This window comes from Dama dama, chromosome 4, assembly GCF_033118175.1.
Source record: "Dama dama isolate Ldn47 chromosome 4, ASM3311817v1, whole genome shotgun sequence".
Lineage (NCBI taxonomy): Eukaryota > Metazoa > Chordata > Mammalia > Artiodactyla > Cervidae > Dama > Dama dama.
Genome location: NC_083684.1, coordinates 67,164,272 through 67,185,792, shown reverse-complemented (window position 1 = coordinate 67,185,792; position 21,521 = coordinate 67,164,272). Strand labels below are relative to the sequence as shown.

Below are 21,521 nucleotides of genomic sequence, written 5' to 3'. Positions count from 1 at the left end.
TTTTCCAATTTTGTACTCCTATAGATCAAAGAGAATCAATCATACATATCAGTCAGGTCAGTTCAGTTGCTCAGTCGAGTCTGACTCTGCAATCCATGGTCTGCAGCAAGCCAGGCTTCCCTGTCCATCATCAACTCCCAGAGCTTGCTCAAACTCCTGGCCATCAAGTCAGTGGTGCCATCCAACCACCTCATCCTCTGTTGTCCCCTTCTCTCATCTTCAGTCTTTCCCAGCATCAGGGTCTTTTTCAGTGAGTCAGTTCTTCCCATCAGGTGGCCACAGCATCAGAGCTTCAGCATCAGTCCTTCCAATGAATATTCAGAACCTATTTCCTTTAGAATGGAGTCGTGTGATCCTCTTGCAGTCCAAGAGACTCTCAAGAGTCTTCAACACCACAGTTCAGAAGCATTAATTCTTTGGCACTCAGCGTTCTTCATGGTCCAACTCTCACATCCACACATGACTACTGGAAAAACCATAGCTTTGACTAGACGACCCTCTGTCAGCAAAGAAATGTTTCTGCTTTTTAATATGCTGCCTGCTTTGGTCACAGCTTTCCTTCCAAGGAGCAAGCGTCTTTTACTTTCATGGCTGTAGTCACCATCTGCAGTGACTTTGGAACCCAGAAAATAAAGTCAATGCTTTCACTGTTTCTCCTACCAATTGCCATGAAACGATCTGACTGGTGCCATGATCTTCGTTTTGTGAAGACTGAGTTTTTCAGCTTTTTCACCCTCTTCTTTCAGTTTCATCAACAGACTCCTCAGTTCCTCTTCGCTTTCTGCTATAAGGGGGGTGTCATCTGTACATCTGAGATTATGAATATTTCTCCCTGAAATCTTGATTCCAATTAGTGCTTCCCCCAACCTGATATGTTGCATGACATACTGTGCATATAAGTTGAATAAGCAGGGTGACAATGTACAGCCTTGACGTACTCCTTTCCCAATTTGGAATCAGTCCATTGTCACATGTCCAGTTCTCACTGTTGCTTCTTGACATGCATACAGATTTCTCAGGAGGCAGGTACGGTAGTCTGGTGTTCCCATCTCTTGAAGAATGTTCCACAGTTTCTTGTGATCCTCACAATCAAAGTCTGTGGTGAAGCCAATAGGAGATGTAGTTGTTTCTCCAGAACTCTCTTGCTTTTTATATGATCCAAGGGATGTTGGCAATTTGATCTCTGGTTCCTCTGCCATTTCTAAATCCAGTTTGAACATCTGGAAGCTCTCGGTTCAGATACTGTTAAAGCCTTGCTAGGAAAATGTTTGAGCCTTTACTGTTTGAAATGAGGGAAATTCTGTAGTAGTTTGAGCCTTCCTTGGCATTGTCTTTCTTTGTGATTGGAATGAAAACTGACCTTTCCCAGTCCTGTGTCCACTGCTGAGTTTTCAACATTTGCTGGCTTATCTAGTGCAGAACTTTAGCATTATCAACTTTTAGGACTTGAAATAGGTCAGCTGGAGTTCCATCACTTCCACTAACTTTGTTGGTCATCATGCCTTCTAAGTCCTACTTGTCTTTGGATGCCAGGATGTCTGTTCCTAGGTTAGTGATCACACCATCGTGGTTATCTCGGTCATTAAGATATTTCTTGTATACTTCTTCCATGTATTTTTGCCAACTTCTCTTAATATCTTCTTCTTTTAGGTCCATCCTGTTTCTGTCCTTTATTGTTCCCATTTTGCTTGAAATATTCCCGGTGCCTCTAATTTTTTTAAAGAGATCTCTAGTCTTTACCGTTCTATTGATTTCCTTCTCATTTAGGTCTCCACAGAGCAATGAGTAGAGTTCCCTCTTTCAGTCATAGTTTAAGTCTCTCTTCTTACTTAATTTCTTCAAACTAGTACTTTATTAAGTTTATCTTATTTGTATTCAGCTTCCTTGGACGCTGCTTAGGTGTCCTCAGTTTCTGATTCGTTCTCTGTCCCTATCATTTATGATTTTTAGATTGAAACATCTAATAGACCATTCTCAGAAACTTGTGTGGCAAGAAGTGGATTTAAGAATTATTAGGTATATAGAATTTGTGAAAGTGTTTGCTGTCTCCACTTAACATGACTAAAAGCAGGAAATAATCATTAGATTGCCTATCACCTCTGAATTCAGTGGTGCCTGGAGGTTTTGATCTTGTTTCTTCCCCGATAACCTATTTCTTTGCCATGTCATTTTGTCCATCATTCTGTTTGTGGTCTCTGTTTTGAAGGCTACAGGAACCTAGTTAGCCTTCCTTCTGGTGTCTGCACCTTGGTGGGTGAGGTTGGTCCCGAGGTTGGCGACCTCATCCTTTGATCTGGGCTTTGATTGCTGTTAACCATGCCCAGAGCCTGCTGTGGATATTCAGGGCTGTTTCCACATTGTTCTGTGGTTGTTACTGCCCTCTCTCTGGTGGTGCCTGCTCCCTGCGTGGTGGAATAGAGCCTCCAGATCTGAGTCTTAGCTGTGATTCTGATCTGTGGTGCGAGGCAGGTGGGACTGGAGCACCCCCACATGGAGAAAAGTCACTGAGTATTACTCCTCTGGGGATGTTCACTCAGGATGTGCTCTGGTTCCCCCTCTCATGCGTTCTGCAGGCTCTCATGTGATGTAGTGTAGGCACTGCTCTTGGCCCCACCTTAATCATGGGCATGATGGCCCATGGCCCTGGATGTTTGCAGATGTTGTTTTCACAAGGTCACCGGCATAGATTCAGTGAAGTCAGGTCCTGGGATTGCATTCAGCGTGGAGCTGGACCTGCTGTGGTGCTCTGGGGCAGCTCAGGCTCTGTCCTGGCCCAGCCCCCTTGTGTGGGAGCCCACGGAGTCTACAGCAGCTAGAGCTGCCCCTGCCTTGACTGAGAGAGTGCTGGTAGGTGATTCAGATGCTCTGTAGGGGCTGAGGTTACACAGCCGGCCGTGGGTGTGAGACCGTGGCTTCTGTTGCTGCAGGGAGAGGTGTCAGCTTTTCTTCTTCATCCCTGGGGCTCAGCTGTGCTTTCAGCTCCATCTGAGCGTGTGGGTAACTCACAGGTGTCTGCTCCTGAGCTGCCCCAGAGCGCAGGAGTCTGCTGATTGTCGAGGAGGCTGATGGGGGAGGCCGTGCCTGGGGGCTCAAAAGTCCTACGTGGGTGGAGGTCTTCATCATCCTTGGTGAGCAGGGTCTGGCACAAAGGACAAGGCATCCAATGAGCTTCTTCTTTGGCATCACTCACCAATACCCCTCCACTCTGTGGTGGTTCAGGCTTCCACCACAAGCATCCCGCTTGCAGACCTCCTCCCGCAGTCCCATCCCTTCAGGATGTTTCCTCACAGCCAACCTCAATCCTCTGCCTGGGTCTGCTGTCCGAACCCCACACTTCAGCACCCAGCCCTTGTCTGCAGTGGTGGACATGCCTCTCAGGCTGGGTGGGCAGGGCCGGGGTCAGGACCCCGTGTGCAGGTCTCACTCTCTCCTGCTGCCACACACTGGTTGCCATGTTCTCTTCCCGAGGAGAATGAGGCTCTCCTTCTGTCCAAACTGAGCCCCTGATGAGGGGCTTCCCTGGATATGGAGACCGCTGCTCAGTTTCATGTCCCCCCAGGTTACAGGCCCCATCCCACTTCCTCTTCCTTCTTCTTTCTCTTGTCCCACCTGGCTCAGCAGGAATCTTTCTTGTTTCTTTAGATTTCGAGGGGTTTCTGCTAGTGTTCAGCTGGGCTCTGTGAAAATTGTTCCATTTCTGATTCGTTTGTTGAGACAGAGATTGTCTCCACATCTGCCTAATCCTCTGACATCTTGATGCTTCCATCTCTACTTTATTTTATTTTTTTATCTCTATTTTAGTTTTAAACTAGCTATGGTCATCGATTTTCTCTAAATGTTTAAAGATATTCACTGAGAACAGCAGGGGAAATTACTTGTTATTTGATATCTTTCAGCCTTGTCTCCACAAGACACCCAGGATTTGATGCCAAAGAATCCAGCATTAGAAGATGTATTCCCAAAAGCAAACCTAGGAATATATCAAATATTTCACCTCAGAAACTTACATTCAAGGAAATTCTGGGAATATACATGGGTATATGAAAGACAGAGAGGATGTTTATGTGGACATAAAGAAATGGAGACAGTTACACAGATTTCTAACATTACTGGAAAAAGAATTGAGCGACCTGAGTCACGTTGGGAAAAACACCCACTTCAGTCTTCAACATTTGCCAAGATGTGTAAGTGTTTAAGAAAAGATTTCCATCCTTTTTTGAAACATACATGTTCTCTAAAAGGAAACATGAAATATCTGGGAGGTAATCTTGTCTCTATTGCAAATACTCATTCAAACAATTCTGAACATAGGCTTCGACTCAACATACATTCAAGCATGTCTGAACACCTACAATTTAACAGTCAGTGGGAAAACTCACAATCTAATCAATTGGAGGGATCCGTGAGCAGGGGCTCATTTTTCTTCCCCCAACAGATATTTTCTCTCCATTCCAAGATGTATAATGTTGATGATACTGGAAGAGATGCAATCCAATCATCATTGCTCAATACATATTGTGATATGGTCAGTACACAACAACTTTCCGTGTGTAATAAAATGAGTCAGACCTTAAGTAAGAGCTCCAGCTCCAATAATTACAAGAGTATTTCTGGCGGACTGAGAAGGTATTCAGGCAATGAACCTGGGTATCCGGTTGAAGGAGACTCCAACCTTAAGAAACATCAGGGACCCAAGTCTTCTAACAAGGATTCTACAAGTAATACATGTAGAAATGCCTTTGATCAAATGTCAGGTTTTTCTCTCGGTAAGAGTACTTGTACTGAAGAGGGGACTTGTACTGAATATGGTATGGTTTTTAATCAATCTTCAGAACTTATTCAACTGCAGACTGTTCAGAATCCACAGAAAGAAAACAAGTGTAAGATATGTGGGAAACTGTTTAGTAAATCACGCCACCTAAGTAGACATATGAAAATTCATACAGGAAGGAAACCTTTCCAGTGTACACAATGCAGCAAAACGTTTAAGTATCGCTCACTTCTTACTAAACATCAGCGAATTCACACTGGACAGAAACCTTATAAATGTGCAGAATGTGGCAAAGCCTTTATTTACAACTCACATCTTATTGAACACCAGCGAATTCATACTGGAGAGAAGCCTTATAAATGTAAAGAATGTGACAAAGCCTTTAGTCGTCCCTCACGTCTTACTGGACATGAGCGAATTCATTCTGGGGAGAGACCTTATAAATGTAAAGAATGTAACAAAACATTTACTAAGTTCCCAAATCTTACTCGACATCAGCGAATTCATTCTGGGGAGAGACCTTATAAATGTAAAGAATGTAAGAAAACATTTACTAAGTGCTCAAATCTTACTCGACATCAACGAATTCATTCTGGAGAGAGACCTTATAAATGTCAAGAATGTAACAAAGCCTTTATTCAATACTCACATCTTACTCGACATCAGCAAATTCATACTGGAGAGAAGTCTTATAAATGTAAAGAATGTAACAAAACCTTTATTGAATGCTCACATCTTACCCAACATCAGGAAATTCATACCGCAGAGAGTCCTTATGAATGTAAAGAAGGTAACAAAGCCTTTATTCAGTGCTTGCAACTTACTCAACATGAGCGAATTCATACTAGAGAGAAGCCTTATAAATGTAAAGAATGTAACAAAGCCTTTCGTCGTCCCTCACTTCTTACTGGACACAAGCGAATTCATTCTGGGGAGAGACCTTATAAATGTAAACAATGTAACAAAACATTTATTCATTGCTCAAATCTTACTCGACATCAGCGAATTCATTCTGGGGAGAGACCTTATAAATGTAAAGAATGTAACAAAACATTTATTCATTGCGCACATCTTACTCGACATCAACGAATTCATTCTGGGGAGAGACCTTATAAATGTCAAGAATGTAACAAAGCCTTTATTCAATACTCACATCTTACTCGACATCAGCGAATTCATACTGGAGAGAAGTCTTATAAATGTAGAGAATGTAACAAAGCCTTTACTACGAATTCGGCCCTTACTCAACATCACCAAATTCATACTGGGGACAGATGTTATAAATGTACAGAATGTGGCAAGGCCTTTTTTAACGTTTCTAGTCTTACTAAACATCAGCGACTCCATACTGGAGAGAGACCTTATAAATGTAAAGAATGTAACAAAGCCTTTACTACGAGTTCGGCCCTTACTCAACATCACCGAATTCATACCGGGGATAGATGTTATAAATGTACAGAATGTGGCAAGGCCTTTTTTAACATTTCTAGTCTTACTAAACATCAGCGAATCCATACTGGGGAGAGACCGTATAAATGTACAGAATGTGGCAAAACCTTTAATCGGAACTCAATTCTTACTACACATTTGCGAGTTCATACTGGAGAGAAACCTTATAAATGTACAGAATGTGGCAAAGCCTTTAGTCATAGTAGTAATCTCACTAAACATCTGAGAACACACACTGGAAACAAACCCTAGTAATGGAACAAGTGATGGAAGAGGTTTGCTCTGAACATGCATCTGAAAACACAAGAGTTTATATAAGAAACCTATGGGAACGATGTAACAAATATGTAGAAAGGTTGTTAATCAAAAGTTAAATCAGAGTAAACATCAGAGATTGCATACTAGAAGGCATTTCGCTAGTTTTGTTTTCAGAAGTTTCTCTGAAGGAGAATGACTGTAGGGAGTACTCCATAGTTAAAACACATAGAAAATGCATATATTAGCATGAATCGTGAGATGAAGGTTTATGGTTAGAAAGTTACAATTCTTAACAGTGTATGTATGCTTGTTAATAATGACATGATTTGAGATTATTTCAAGTGAATGTAATTCAGCATTCAAATAATCCGTACAGTGCTCACCAGAATCCTTGTCTTGGTTTGAATGGATGAATCCACACTCAGCCTAGGGAGTCCGAGGCACTTTATTCAGGGTAACTTATAAAAGCTGAGCTGCTGGAGAAGGAAATGGCAACCCACTCCAGTATTCTTGCCTGGAAAATCCCATATCTTGTAGTAACCTATAAAGGAAAAGAAGTCTGAAAAAGAATATATATATATACATATATGAAAGTATACCTGAAACTAACATAACACTGTAAATCAACTATACATCAATAAAAATTTAAAAAAAATAAATAAATAAAAGCTGAACTGCAAGTACTCCTGTTTTCTCTGCCTGATTCCAGCTTTGACCTCTCTCAGAAACTCTTGCCCTAAATCCTCCCCTACAGAGAGGTCTTAGGTGTGGTGAGTGTGAGGCTTTGAGCTCAGGACTCCTGAACATTGGTTCTGGGGAAGAAACATCAGAAAAAATGGGATTTGCTGATGACACCTTTCATGGCAGCACTGTTGACCTGCAGATTCATAACTTCTTGGAATGGGGACCTGGGCACCAGGGATCTGTATTCATTGAAATGGTTCAGAAAGAATCTTTAGCCAAGAGGTTTCCATCTGGTTTCCCATCAGGATCATGTGACCAGTGTCAGGATATGACCTCACTGATGCCCTCCCAACAGAGTTCTATTTTGGTCCTGTGGGAGCATCAGTGTGGTGTGTTGTATGTGCTCCAGGGGATTCTAAGGGGAGGCCCGGGATAAGGACTTGGCTCCTGGTCCACTTGTGAGAGCTGAGGCCCAGCTTCAGTGCCAGGAGAGGCTGCAGGGTTGGTCTAGCTGGATTTGGACCAGGGAAGTCAGTCAGCTCACACCGTCTGTGTGAGCAGAGTGTTAGCAGCTATCTCTGGGGAGAAAACAATCAAGAAATTAGCTCACAGGCTGGTCTGCAGGTAGGAATTGATTGTTCCTGAATCTCTCCTGAGACAGAGGACAGGAGAGGTTGTTCTTCTCAGCTTTTCAAGGTCTTTCTGTCTAGTGAGAGAGTCATTTCCTAGGCAGGTTGAGAAGAAGCTTGGGGGTCCCCAAGGAAAGAGGGGTCTGGAATTCTCAAAGAAGAAGATAGGACAAACTTTTTTTCTTTCCTCTACATTCCTTAGGATTATATAACAATAATGTATTCTGCCTGAGGACAGTCTCTGGATTAAACCTTCTGGCTAATCCCGTTATTTTAAAATGTAAATTATAGGAGTAGATCTGGTGAGGTCTTTACAACCTCCAGGCATTCTTTGGATTCATTGGAGAGTATGTAACTCCATTGCTGACACTAGCAAGGGGATACTCTTTCTGTCCCCTTCTGATGTCTATGTCAGAAGCTTTCTCTGTCTCCTTTATACTTTAATAAAAGTTTACTACACAAAAGCTCTGAGCAATCAAGCCTTGTCTCTGGCCCCAGATTGAGTTCTCCAGAGGCCAAGAACCCCAGCCTCTTTGCGTGATTCAGCAACAACCTTTCACCTTGGCTCATCTGGGATTCTTCAGGACAAGGGAAGGGTGCTTGGAGCTCTAGTTCTCCTAGCGAACACGTTTTCTGCTGTGCTTGACTAACTCTTTGGTGTGCTTGCATGAATGAATGAAATGCTCTGCATGAAGCAAGTGAACTGCTCTGTGGCTCTGTGGTGACCTCATAGGGCTGATGGCAGAAACCTGTCGGGGATTTTTACCAACCTGCCAATGCCAAGAGGCACCCAACGTCTCCTTTGGGGACTGACCAGAGATAGGCTAAGCATGTGGACTGAACTCTCCTTTCTTGGTCAAAGTTTTTGGTCTCTTTGGCCATTTCATAACTCCTTGCAAATTAGATGGAGGACAGGAGACAAAGAGGTAAAGAAAAGCAGATTTCTCCAATCTATCCCTGGGATCATATACACAGAGCAGCCTGAGAGACTGAGGAACAGTCACACATGAAGAGGCTGTTTTCATGAAGCACCCACTGGGAGAAATAATCAGTATAAGCCTTTTTTTTTTTTTTTTATCAAGAAATACAAGAAATCAAGGAAGATCTGGGAGACTATTTAGAGGACCCAGAAAAATATATTAGAGCTTTTAAAGATGTTTCTCTGCTTTATGACCTTACTTGGAAGGATGTGATATATATCTTGGGACAAATGCTGACTCCCGACTCAAAAAAGTTTTGGGAAAAGCGGTTGCTTATGGAGATGAATTGCTTGGTAATGAATCAGTAGGGAAGAGGGAGATAACTGCCCTCCCCACTGGGAATGAGGTGGTCCCAATTACAGAACTAGACTGGGACTACAACACAGCTAAAGGAAGATGGGATCAGAGTCATTTTGTCAGATATATTCTTGAAGGACTCAGGCAGGGGTGTGCTAAACCTTTAAGGTAAAGTTGCTTAGTCGTGTCCATCTTTTGCGACCCCATGGAAAGTAGCCTACCAGGCTCCTCTGTCCATGGGATCTTCCAGGCAAGAGTCCTGCAGTGGGTTGCCATTTCCTTCTCCAGGGGATCTTCCCGACCCCAGGATTGAACCTGGGTCTTCAGCATTGCAGACAGACGCTTTACCATCTGAGCCACCAGGAAGCACATTAAAGTAAGCCTTTAAACTATGGCAAATTGGCAGACATAGAACAGGTGGAGAAGGAAGCTGCTGGCAAATTCTTAGATAGACGGAGAGAAGCAGATTCACTGAGATTGATCCCAAAAGTGAAGAGGGAAATGTGATCTTAAAGGATAGATTTCTCAGTCAGTCTAGATATCAGCCATTAGCTATTAAAAAGGGCATATGGACCAAATCAGTCTTTAGATAATCTGTTCCAAGTGGCTCAGACAGTCTATTATGGTAGGGATTATGAGGAAAAGAAAGAAAGACAGAAAAAGACAAAGGAACAGGTGGAAGACTTCGCAATGGCTATGAAAACCCTTCTTAAACAGCCTGAGAAAGATGCCCAGAGGGACCCAGGTGAAAAGGGATGGAGTTGCTATTACTGTGGAAATGAGGGGGACCTCAAGCGGGATTGCCCTCAGGCATCTAAGCTTCCCCCGGCTCCATGTCCAGTCTGCAAAGGACCACACTGGAAGAGAGACTGCCCCCAGAGGCGTAGGTCTCAGGGGTCGGACTCTCAAGACAATCAGGACTGAAGGTGCCCAGGGGTCCCCACACAAGCTCCCATCCTAATTACACTTGAGGAAGCCCAGGTATTAATAACTGTGGGAGGCCAATCTGTCGATTTCCTTTTAGATATTGGGGCAAATTTCTCTGTGTGTTCTGAAGCCCGTGGCCCACTATCTTCCCAATCCGCTTCTGTAATGGGACTGTCTGGACATGCCAAAAGATTGACCAGATAAACTATGTGAGCCTACTTCTGCTGACTGTAAAAATCCTGAGTCTGCCGTTTGATCTTCAAGACAATGTCCTCTGGTTCTGGGCTCATTCTTACTCTGAATTCCACAATCAGTCTAACTGCTGGGCCTGTGGAGTGCTCCCCTCTTCATCAGTGGAAGGCCTCCTGTGGTGGACATCTCCACTTCAAGGAAAAGACTCTCCAAGTCTGCAAATACCATCAATAACAATCACATGTGATGCCTCATCTCAAACTGATGACATCTAAAAACCTTAAGCTGGACTGATGTAACTATAGACATAAAGTGACTTTTCATTTTGATTTTAACTTGGTTTAATGACTCTTTTGCCTGTAACTGTATAATGGGATTTTCTAACCGCCTAAAAGCTTTAAGTTCAGAAAAGGTTGTCTAAGCTTCCTCATAGGAAGGAGCCTAGACACAGCCTCCTCCAACTATTACTGGGGGCCCCTGAATCAGAGACCCTCAATACGAGGGTTAGGAGAATAGGTTGCCTCAAGAACAATTTAGGGACCACATGCCTTAACAGCAGAAGTAGTTATGGAATGAAAACGATGTCCCTTTCCCTTGGCAACACAATTCCAAAAGAAAGGGGGGAAGGGAATAAGAGAGTCATTTCCTAGGTAGGCTGAAAAGAAGTCCAGGGGTCCCCAAGGAGAGAGAGGTCTGGAATACTCAAGGAGGAAGAAAGGACAAACTTTTTACTTTTTTCCCTCTACATTCCTTAGGATTATATAATAATAATGAATCCTGCCTGAGGACAGTCTCTGGATTAAACCTTCTGGCTAATCCTGTTATCTTAAAATGTAAATAATGGGAGTAGATCTGGTGAGGTCTTTACAACCTCCAGACATTCTTTGGATTCATTGGAAAGTATGTAACTCCATGGCTAACACTAGCAAGCGGGTACTCTTTCTGCCCCCTTCTGATGTCTATGTCAGAAGCTTTCTCTATCTCCTTTATACTTTAATAAAACTTTATTCCACAAAAGCTCTGAGCGATCAAGCCTCGTCCCTGGCTCCGGGTTGAATTCTTCTCCTCCGGAGGCCAAGAACCCCATTGTCTTTGCGTGATTCAGCAACAACCTTTCAGTAGGAGCAGTGGTTGCAAGTTAAAGAGCTCTGTTGATGTCCTCCAAGCTATTTTCTCAAAACTCAGAAGTTCATTTGCAGCATAACATCCCCAGAGAAGACAGAATAGGAGGAGGAAGAAGAGGAAACGGCAGCTTCTCAGGTAAATGTCCTATCCTGGGTCTCCGGCTGTGTCTGCTTTTCCTCCTGAAATGCCCTAATGAGAATATGCAAGCCTTTAGTTCTCTGCTCTTAATTTTTCTTCCCAGGCATTTGTTATCATCTTAGTTTTCCCCATTTCCTCTTATTATAGCAAAGACCTGCCCTTTAGACTACTTCCTTGTGTCCCAGAGCCTTTTCTCCATTGTCTGCATCCTCGCTTTCTATGGAGCATGATGAATTCTCATCATGAATCAGCGACTTTGAACTGTTCAAAATATTCTTTTTTTGTGAGAGATTAGCATGGGGAGTCACTCCTATCCTCACTCCCACTGGGATGTGGTTTGGTGTTGGGATTTTAGGGACGTTGGGAAATGCAGTGACGACTTAGCACCTGGATGCAATTTAGATATTTAAAACCGAGTTTGAAAATGCCATTATCCATAGAACCAATTCTCTTCTGTCCATGGGATTTTCCAGGCAAGAATTCTGCAGTGGGTTGCCATTTTCTCGTCCCAGGGATTCTTTCCACCATGAGACTGAAGCCACATCTCCAGCATTGGCAGGCAGATTCTTTACCACTGAGCCAGCTGGGAAGCCCAGTGACTCAACTCAGTGGTCCAGAGTTTTTCAGAAAATGTTCAGAAATAAAAAGAAAACTAGGAGATATTGTCCTTTTCATTGCTAAGACTTACTAGTTAAATGCATTATGAGGATACTAAACAGGGGAAGTATAGGTGACATGAAATTTGCATAAAATTAACATTTTAAAATGTTAAACTCAAGTTATAATTTCCTTGTTAATTCCAGAATGCTCAGGCAGTGATAGTGCCTCTTTGATGTGATTCATTTACACCATGACATCTGGTGTAATGATGTAATGATGCCCACTGGTTCTGGAGACGTCTCTTTGACATCATGAGGCTATGAAGTTGATACTTCTTTCCTTTCTCTTTAAAGAAGATTGTAGAAGAAGGGAATAAGGAATGTGTGGAAATGCTCATAGTTAATGGAGAAACTCCCCCATCTTGGTTCCTCTTTGCTTCTGAGAATGAACACTCATTGTGTGGATTATAGATGCTGGGTGTTTGGGGTAGGTGTATTGATCATCCAAGACCAGGTGTGATGTGAAGATTATGGTACATGCAGACAAAGCTCATTCGTCTTCTACAAAAATAACCCCTGATAGGTAGACCTTGCTATCCTGATGTCCTTAAAACATGGCCATAGTCTGCTCCTGAATTGTGGAATTAAAAATGGGTGAACAATAGCTGTAAATCAAAGAATCAGCACTATGGGAAATCCAAGATGGCTGCCTGGCTTTTCCCAGCTCCCTGACAAATCTCATTTTTATTTGATGGGTTAAAGCCTTCCCTGGCTACAGGGTTAATGCCCTCAAAATGAAAAAAAATGTTTCACTGAATAGTAAATTTTTCATTGTTAAAGTAAGTTTCTAGTTTTCTTAATTAAGGTCTAGTGTTTACCAAGACTCATTTCTGAGATAGTTCCTTGTTATGTTATATTTCTAAAAGATTCAATTAAGTTACTATAAAGGACACTAAGTTTGTTTCTAAAGCTACTCTCAGGAAGCAGTCTTCAGATAAAGATGAGATGCTCCATGATGTACAACCAGGAGATTAACACCAGGCTTTAGTCATTTAAGAAATGAAGTCAGATGACCTGGGGTATACTGGGCTCTACCTAATGAAAGTTCTTGACTTATCATTCTTACTTATGACCTTCCTAATAACTGCCAGCTATAGCTATATTATTTTCTATATCGCTTGTTTCAGATTGTTTCTTACGTTACTCAATATGTGACTGAGCCTGTGATGAAATGATGATACGCAGTTCCAGATGAGATCAATGATTGTAATAATGTAACACTAGATATGGGAAGAAGCAAGAACAGGGAATGTTTTCCTGTACCAAGAGGCTAGTAAGACAGGTATGGTCCAGAGATTTTGCTACTCACAAGGCCTGCTCTAGAAACAGCACATTGAGTGGCCTATCATTGGAATCTTCCCTAGACCTAGGAATGAGCCTTCCCAGTGCCACGGGACACAATGGCCAAGAAGTGCCCCCAAAGCATGGTCAACTATGTGGCTACAAAGGGGCCCTGCAGACTGGACTCTGACAGCTGTCTCTACAAAGAGGACATCATGACCATTTCAAGTTTCCGAACTTCAACAGCCCCAAAAGGAGTTCAGAGTAGAGATCAGAAAGAAGGCACTCTGAGCTCCGGGAAAAACCCAGAAGAACTGGCCTTCTGATAGTTAGATACTTTCAGGTAAAGATTTTATGAGCCCAAATTCTTGCTTCTTCTCGTACCTAGAGAAACACTAACGTGACGAACCAATGTCCAGTTCTGGTTCTCCTGGCTAGTCCATGAGCAGCTTTTCTACTTCTTTTCATCTTTGGGCCATGTACCTTTAACTTTCTTGTAAAGTTTGTTTCTTTTAAAATACCACACATTTCAAAGTGGTCATGCAAGAATATTTCCTGACCAACACCTAGACAATGCTGAAACAAGTCACCTTATCATTCCGTGGGCTCTCATCGCCCTCCATAAATGCACCCTAACAGACTAGGAAAAGGGAACTCAGATTCCAATGGCATTCCTGCTCAGCCTGAAGAAGCCAGAGCGGTCATCACCCCTTTCTCCTTGAAACTGGAATCCCTAATGTGTGAGAAGAGAAATGGGTAGATAGTTAGACATGTGCAAGGTATTAACAGGGGCCAAAGAATTGGCCTTAAAAATAAAGTGAGAAAAAAATAAAAAAATAAAGAGAGGGAGGTATGTGGTGACCCACGGACTAAAGAATAGATAAAACCAAGGAGGGTCTTGGAATGCAGGGATGGAAAAACAAGACCCTTAGCAACTTTCTTGCCCCATGCTGTAACTATTGATGGATTGCAGGTCCTTCTGAGCAGCATAAACTGTCTCCTCTCCTCCCCATAAGGAGAATGTATTTTTCTTTTTCTTGCGGGGGAGAATCTATTTTTCTTACTCTGCCCCCCACCTAGTATATGTGCCTCATCCATTCAGCAAATGATCCACAAGACCCCTATCCCACTCCTTGTACCCTGGCTATGAAAGTGGACTGAGGACCCCTGTTCAACATCCGTTCTCATTTGAGCTGGCCTGCTGTTCTAACAGCGTCCCCCATTCTAATAAACTTGACTTCCCTCTCATTTAGTCTCATGTCTGGAATTTCTTTTCCAACCCAAGCCTAGACCAAGAGAAGGGTTACTATCCTATTAGACTTGTTAAAATCTGTAAAACAGTTACAGTTGCAACTTAAGTATGAAATCTTACCTTACTATTCTATTTCATTGAGGTTCAAAATCGTCATTCATCAAGCAGAATTTTCAACATTGCTAACTCAAATAACCTTGCTAAAAATGTGGCCCTTTGGCCCCACTTCAGAACTCTTGGCTCAGATACCCTTTAAAAAATGTTTTTCATGTTTCTTTGATAAACAATTTATCCTATGTCACACGAGTAGAACGCTGAAAAATAAATCTACTAATGTTGCCCTGATGATTTTATAATTTTTCTTTCAGATGAGAATAGTTTCTCTAATGGCTTGTGGATCATAACTCATCCTCTTTTCTTCACATTAGAAATTGGGTAGAAAGGATTACTGTGTAAAAAGTATATTTTGTAATACCAGCCAAGCCACTGCTTCACGACTAGGTCTCTGAACTTGCTGTTTTCATCTTGGGTCACATTAGGAAGTCTTCCCACGGCCCCAGCGCATCTGTACTTTGTATTTCAGGGAAGGCTGATCTTCCGGGATGTGGCCATAGGCTTCCCTCAAGAGGAGTGGGAATGCCTGGACCTCGGTCAGCGGGAATTGTATAGGGACGTGATGTTAGAGACCTATGGGAACCTGGCCTCCTTGGGTGAGGATAACTGCCTTCCAGAGTCAGTTACCTACCCACTAGGTTTTGGTTCCTTCATTTCAAGAATGTCTTCCGAAATTTTCTGCTTCCCACAGTAGTTCCAGATCTCTGCTTTCTAGGGGAAATGAGTATCTCTGAGTTTAGAAAGAAAGGCTTCATGATTCGTTATGCTGCTAATGGTTTTCTTCCTTGATGTACTCCGCCTCCTTCATTCTAGGTTAGTGGTAATAGTGTAAGTTCTGTGGTATTAAATCGTTGCACACTCTCTTAATTTCACATTGATACCACTTACTTTTGCCTTAGTACTACTTGACCAGAATCTCAGGATCTGATTTTTAGGTGTTTCTTAGTATTGTATAGCCACTTTGATTAAAGTATTTCCGGATATCGTTTTCTAGAACAAAATGCGTTCTCGTCTCACCTGAATACATATTGGATTCGATACTGATGAATCTCTACCAACACAAATTTTCCTTTCTCTGATCAACAGGACTTGTCTCTAAGCTGGACCTGGTCACCTTTCTGGAGCAACTGAACGATCCCAGGAATATAAGGAGAATGGAGACAACAGCCATTTACCTAGGTAGGTATGAATGGACGGAGATGATGACTCAGGTGAGTGGTCCAAGGAGCAGCGAGGAACTCATCCTTCGTCACATGGCTTTGGAAGATTTGCTTCAATGGAAATGGTTTTTTGAAAACCTGGGTTTGTGTCTGCCACTGTCATAGAAATGTGTCACCTGCCCCATTCTGTCTCTTAAATCATTCATGAATTTATCTCCAGCGATTAGTTTTCTCCACCACAGAGTGAACTAAAAGTCTCCTCTTGGCTTGTGACAAACTGCATTCATTCGTTGCTCTTCCATTGCTTGGGGGCCCTAGGAAAACTCTGCCCATTTCTGAGTAAATATGTGACACTCCTTTTCAGCTTTCCTTCTACCTCTAGACAGAAATCTGTGTGTGTGAGTGGAGTGGTAGACAAACTATCAAACTTCTAGGAATACTGGGGATGGATTTTTGTCCTCTGGTTTATAATTTCCTATACTGGGAATGACACATAGGACCTTCTATATAAATTTCAAATTCAAGTAATTTTTCACTGCAGAAAACAAAACCTCTTAAAAATGAAAGAATGCACATCTCACGTTGACTTCAAGGTTTCTCTTTCACTTATATGATCTCATATTAAATATCTTAAGTGTATTTGCCCTAATTCTAAAATTTGTTAAAATACTTTATTACATTCTATTACCTCATAGAATTTTAAAATAAATTGGCATAAACTCTTACCACATGTTCCACTATATTATTAATAGTCGATTCAAACTATGACAATTTTTAGGTTATATAAAGAAATCTTTTTTAAAAGTTCCAATTGGAATATAGCTGTTTTCCAATTTTGTACTCCTATACAGCAAAGAGAATCGATCATACATATCAGTCAGTTCAGTTCAGTTGCTCAGTCGAGTCTGACTCTGCAATCCATGGTCTGCAGCACGCCAGGCTTCCATGTCCATCATCAACTCCCAGAGCCTGCTCAAACTGTTGGTCATCGAGTCAGTGGTGCCATCCAACCATCTCATCCTCTGTCTCCCCTTCTCTTATCTTCAGTCTTTCCCAGCATCAGGATCTTTTTCAGTGAGTCAGCTTTTTGCATCAGGTGGCCAGAGCATCAGAGCTTCAGCATCAGTCCTTCCAATGAATATTCAGAACCTATTTCCTTTAGGATGGAGTGGTGTGTTCTTCTTGCACACCAAGAGACTCTCAAGAGTCTTCTCCAACACCACAGTTCAAAAGCATTAATTCTTCGGCACTCAGCTTTCTTCATGGTCCAACTCTCACATCCACACATGACTACTGGAAAAACCATACCTTTGACTAGACGACCCTCTGTCAGCAAAGTAATGTTTCTGCTTTTAATACGCTGCCTGCTGTGGTCACAGCTTTCCTTCCAAGGAGCAAGCGTCTTTTACTTTCATGGCTGTAGTCACCATCTGCAGTGACTTTGGAACCCAGAAAATAAAGTCAGTGCTTTCACTGTTTCTCCTGCCGATTGCCATGAAACGATCTGACTGGTGCCATGATCTTCGTTTTGTGAAGGTTGAGTTTTTCAGCTTTTTCACCGTCTTCTTTCAGTTTCATCAAGAGACTCCTCAGTTCATCTTCTCTTTCTGCTATAAGGGTGGTGTCATCTGTACATCTGAGATTATGAATATTTCTCCCTGAAATCTTGATTCCAATTAGTGCTTCATCAAACCTGATATGTTGCATGACATACTGTGCATATAAGTTGAATAAGCAGGGTGACAATGTACAGCCTTGACGTGCTCCTTTCCCAATTTGGAATCAGTCCATTGTCACATGTCCAGTTCTCACTGTTGCTTCTTGACATGCATACAGATTTCTCAGGAGGCAGGTACGGTAGTCTGGTGTTCCCATCTCTTGAAGAATTTTCCACAGTTTCTTGTGATCCTCATATTCAAAGACTGTGGGGTAGCCAAAAAAGATGTAGTTGTTTTTCCAGAATTCTCTTGCCTTTTATATGATCCAAAGGATGTTGGCAATTTGATCTCTGGTTCCTCTGCCATTTCTAAATCCAGTTTGAATATCTGGAAGCTCTCAGTTCACTTACTGTTAAAGCCTTGCTAGGTAAATATTTGAGCCTTTATTATTGTTTTTAAATGAAGGAAATTATATAGTAGTTTGAGCCTTCCTTGGCATTGTCTTTCTTTGTGATTGGAATGAAAACTGACCTTTCCCAGTCCTGTGTCCACTGCTGAGTTTTCAACATTTCCTGGCTTATCTAGTACAGAACTTTAGCATTATCATCTTTTAGGACTTGAACTAGGTCAGCTGGAGTTCCATCACCTCCACAAGCTTTGTTGGTCACATTCCTCTAAGTCCTACTTGACTTTGGATGCCAGGATGTCTGTTACTAGGTTTGTGATCACACCATCATGGTTATCTGGGTCATTAAGATCTTTTTTGTATAGTTCTTCCATGTATTCTTGCCAACTTCTCTTAATATCTTCTGCTGCTTTTAGGTCCAACCCGTTTCTGTCCTTTATTGTTCCCATCTTTGTTTGAAATATTCCTGGTACCTCTAATTTTCTTAAAGAGATCTCTAGTTTTTACCATTCTATTGATTTCCTTCCTATTTAGGTCTCCACAGAGCAATGAGTAGAGTTCCCTCTTTCAGTCATAGTTTGAAAGTCCCTCTTATTTAATTTCTTAAAACTAGTACTTTATTTAGTTTATCTTATTTGTATTCAGCTTCGTTGAGAATGTCTTATGTGTCCTCAGTTTCTGATTAACTCTTTATCACTATCATTTATGACTTTTAGATTGAAACATCTAATAGACCATTCTCAGAAACTTGTGTGGCAAGAAGTGGATTTAAGAATTATTAGGCACCTAGGATTTGTGAAAGTGTTTAGTGTCTCCGCTTAAGATGACTAAAAGCAGGAAGTAATCATTAGATTGCCTATCACATCTTAATTCAGTGGTGCTTGGAGGGTTTTATCTTGTTTCTTCCCCTATCACCTATGTCTTTGCCATGTCATTTGTCCAGCGTTCTGTTTGTGGTCTCTCTTTTGAAGGTTACAGGAACCTAGTTAGGCTTCCTTCTGGTGTCTGCACCTTGGTGGGTGAGATTGATCCAGAGGTTTGTGCCCTTATCCTCTCTTGATCTGGGCTTTGATTGCTGTTAACCATGACCAGAGCCTGCTGTGGATATTCAGGGCTGTTTCCCCATTGTTCTCTGGTTGTTACTGCCCTCTCTCTGGTGGTGCCTGCTCCCTGCGTGGTTGAATAGAGCCCCCAGACCTGAATCTTAGCTGTGATTCTGATCTGTGGTGCGAGGCAGGTGGGACTGGAGCACCCGCACGTGGAGAAAAGTCACTGAGTATTACTCCTCTGGGGATGTTCACTCAGGATGTGCTCTGGTTCCCCCTCCCGTGCGTTCTGCAGGCTCCATGTGATGTAGTGTTGGCACTGCTCTTGGCCCCACCTTAAACATGGGCCTGACGGCACATGGCCCTGGATGTTCACAGATGTTGTTTTCACAAGGTCACCGGCATAGATTCAGTGAAGTCAGGTCCTGGGATTGCATTCAACGTGGAGCTGGACCTGCTGTGGTGCTCTGGGGCAGCTCAGGTTCTGTCCTGGACCAGCCCCCTTGTGTGGGAGCCCACAGAGTCTAGAGCAGCTAGAGCTGCCCCTGCCCTGACTGAGAGAGCGCTGGTAGGTGATTCAGATGCTCTGTAGGGGCTGAGGTTACACAGCCGGCCGTGGGTGTGAGACCGTGGCTTCTGTTGCTGCAGGGAGAGGTGTCAGCTTTTCTTGCTCATCCCTGGGGCTCAGCTGTGCTTTCAGCTCCATCTGAGCGTGTGGGCAACTCACAGGTGTCCTCTCCTGAGCTGCCCCAGAGCACAGGAGTCTGCTGATTGTGGAGGAGGTCGATGGGGGAGGCCGTGCCCGGGGCGCTCAAAAGACCTACATGGGTGGAGTTCTTCATAGTCCCTTTCAAGGACAAGCTGGCACACAGGACAAGGGATGCAATGGGCTCCTTCTCTGGGAATCATTCACCAATGACACTCTGCTCTATGGTGGCTCAGGCTTCCAACTCAAGCATCCCACTTGTAGAGCTCCGCCCTCACCCCATCCCTTCAGGATGTTTCCTCATAGCCAACTGCAGTCCTCTGCCTGGGTCTGCTCTCCAGAACCCACATTCCAGCACCCAGCCCTTGTCTGCAGTGGTGGACCTGCCTCTCAGGCTGGGTGGGCGGGGCCGGGGTCAGGACCCCGTGTGCAGGTCTCATCTGTCCTACTGCCACAGGCTGGTTGCCGTGTTCTCTTCCCACAGAGAATGAGGCTCTCCTTCTGTCCAAACTGAGCTGCCCTAGTGAGGGGCTTCCCCAGATATGGAGACCTCTTCTGACTTTCATCTCCCCCAGGATTGCAGGCCCCAACACACTTCCTCTCCTCTTCCTTTTCCTTCTTCTTTCTTTTATCCTACCTGGCGCAGCAGGAATCTTTCTTGTTTTTTTTTAGATTTCGATGGGCCTCTGCTAGTGCTTAGCGGGGCTCTGTGAGAATTGTTCCATTTCTCATTCATTTGGGCAGAGTTGGTCTCCACGTCTGCCTAAACCACTGGTATCTTGATCCTTCTGTCTCCATTTTATTTTTAAACTAGCTACTGGTAATCAATTTTCTCTAAATCTTTAAAGATATTCACTGAGAATAGCAGGTAAAATTACTTGCTATTTAGAATCTTTCAGCTATGACTCCACAAGACATCCAGGATTTGATGCCAAAGAATCCAGCATTAGAAGATGTATTCCCAAAAGCAAACCTAGGAATATATCAAACATTTCAGCTCAGAAACTTAAATTTAATGAAAGACTGGGAATGTACGAGAGTATATGAAAGATGGAGAGTGTGTTTAAGTAGACATAAAGAAATGCAGACATTACTGCAAAAAGAAATCAGCAACATGAGTCAAACTGGGAAAAACACTGCCTTCAGTCTTCAACATCTGCAGAGAAGTGTAAGTATTTAAGAAAAGATTCCCATCCTTTTGTGAAACATACATGTTCTCTGAAAAGAAATATGGAAAATCTGGAAGGTGATCTAATCTCTACTGCAAATACTCATTCAGACAATTCTGAACTTAGGCTTCAACTAAACATACATTCAAGCATGTCTGAACACCTACAATTTAGCAATGAGTGGGAAAACTCACAATCTAATCAATTTGAGAGATCCATGACCAGGAGGTCATTATTCTTCCCCCAACAGATATTTTCTCTGCATTCCAAGATGTATAATGTTGATGATAATGGAAGAGACGTAATCCAACCGTCATTGTTCAATACATATTGTGATGTGGTTAATACATAACAACATTGCATGTGTAATAAAATGAGTCAGACCTTAAGTAAGAGCTCCAGCTCCAATAATTACAAGAGCATTTCTGGTGGACTGAGAAGGTATTCAGGCAATGAAACTGGGTATACGGTTGAAGGAGACTCCAACCTTAAGAAACATCAGGGACCCGAATCTTCAAACAAGGAATCTAAAAGTCATAAATATGGAAATACCTTTGATCAGATGTCAAGTTTTTCTCTTGATAAGAGTACTTGTACTGAAGAGAGGACTTGAACTGGGT

General features: G+C 42.6%; 1 protein-coding gene across 1 annotated transcript in view; it reads left to right on the top strand.

Annotated features, from left to right (window-relative positions):
• The window catches only part of LOC133055203 (zinc finger protein 107-like), a 78,182-nt gene that overhangs the window by 7,515 nt on the left and 49,146 nt on the right, over window positions 1-21,521 (top strand). Inside the window, 3 exon segments of the mRNA XM_061140629.1 lie at window positions 3,897-4,036; window positions 4,436-6,471; window positions 17,250-17,253. Coding sequence (XP_060996612.1) covers window positions 3,897-4,036; window positions 4,436-6,471; window positions 17,250-17,253 — 2,180 coding nt within the window.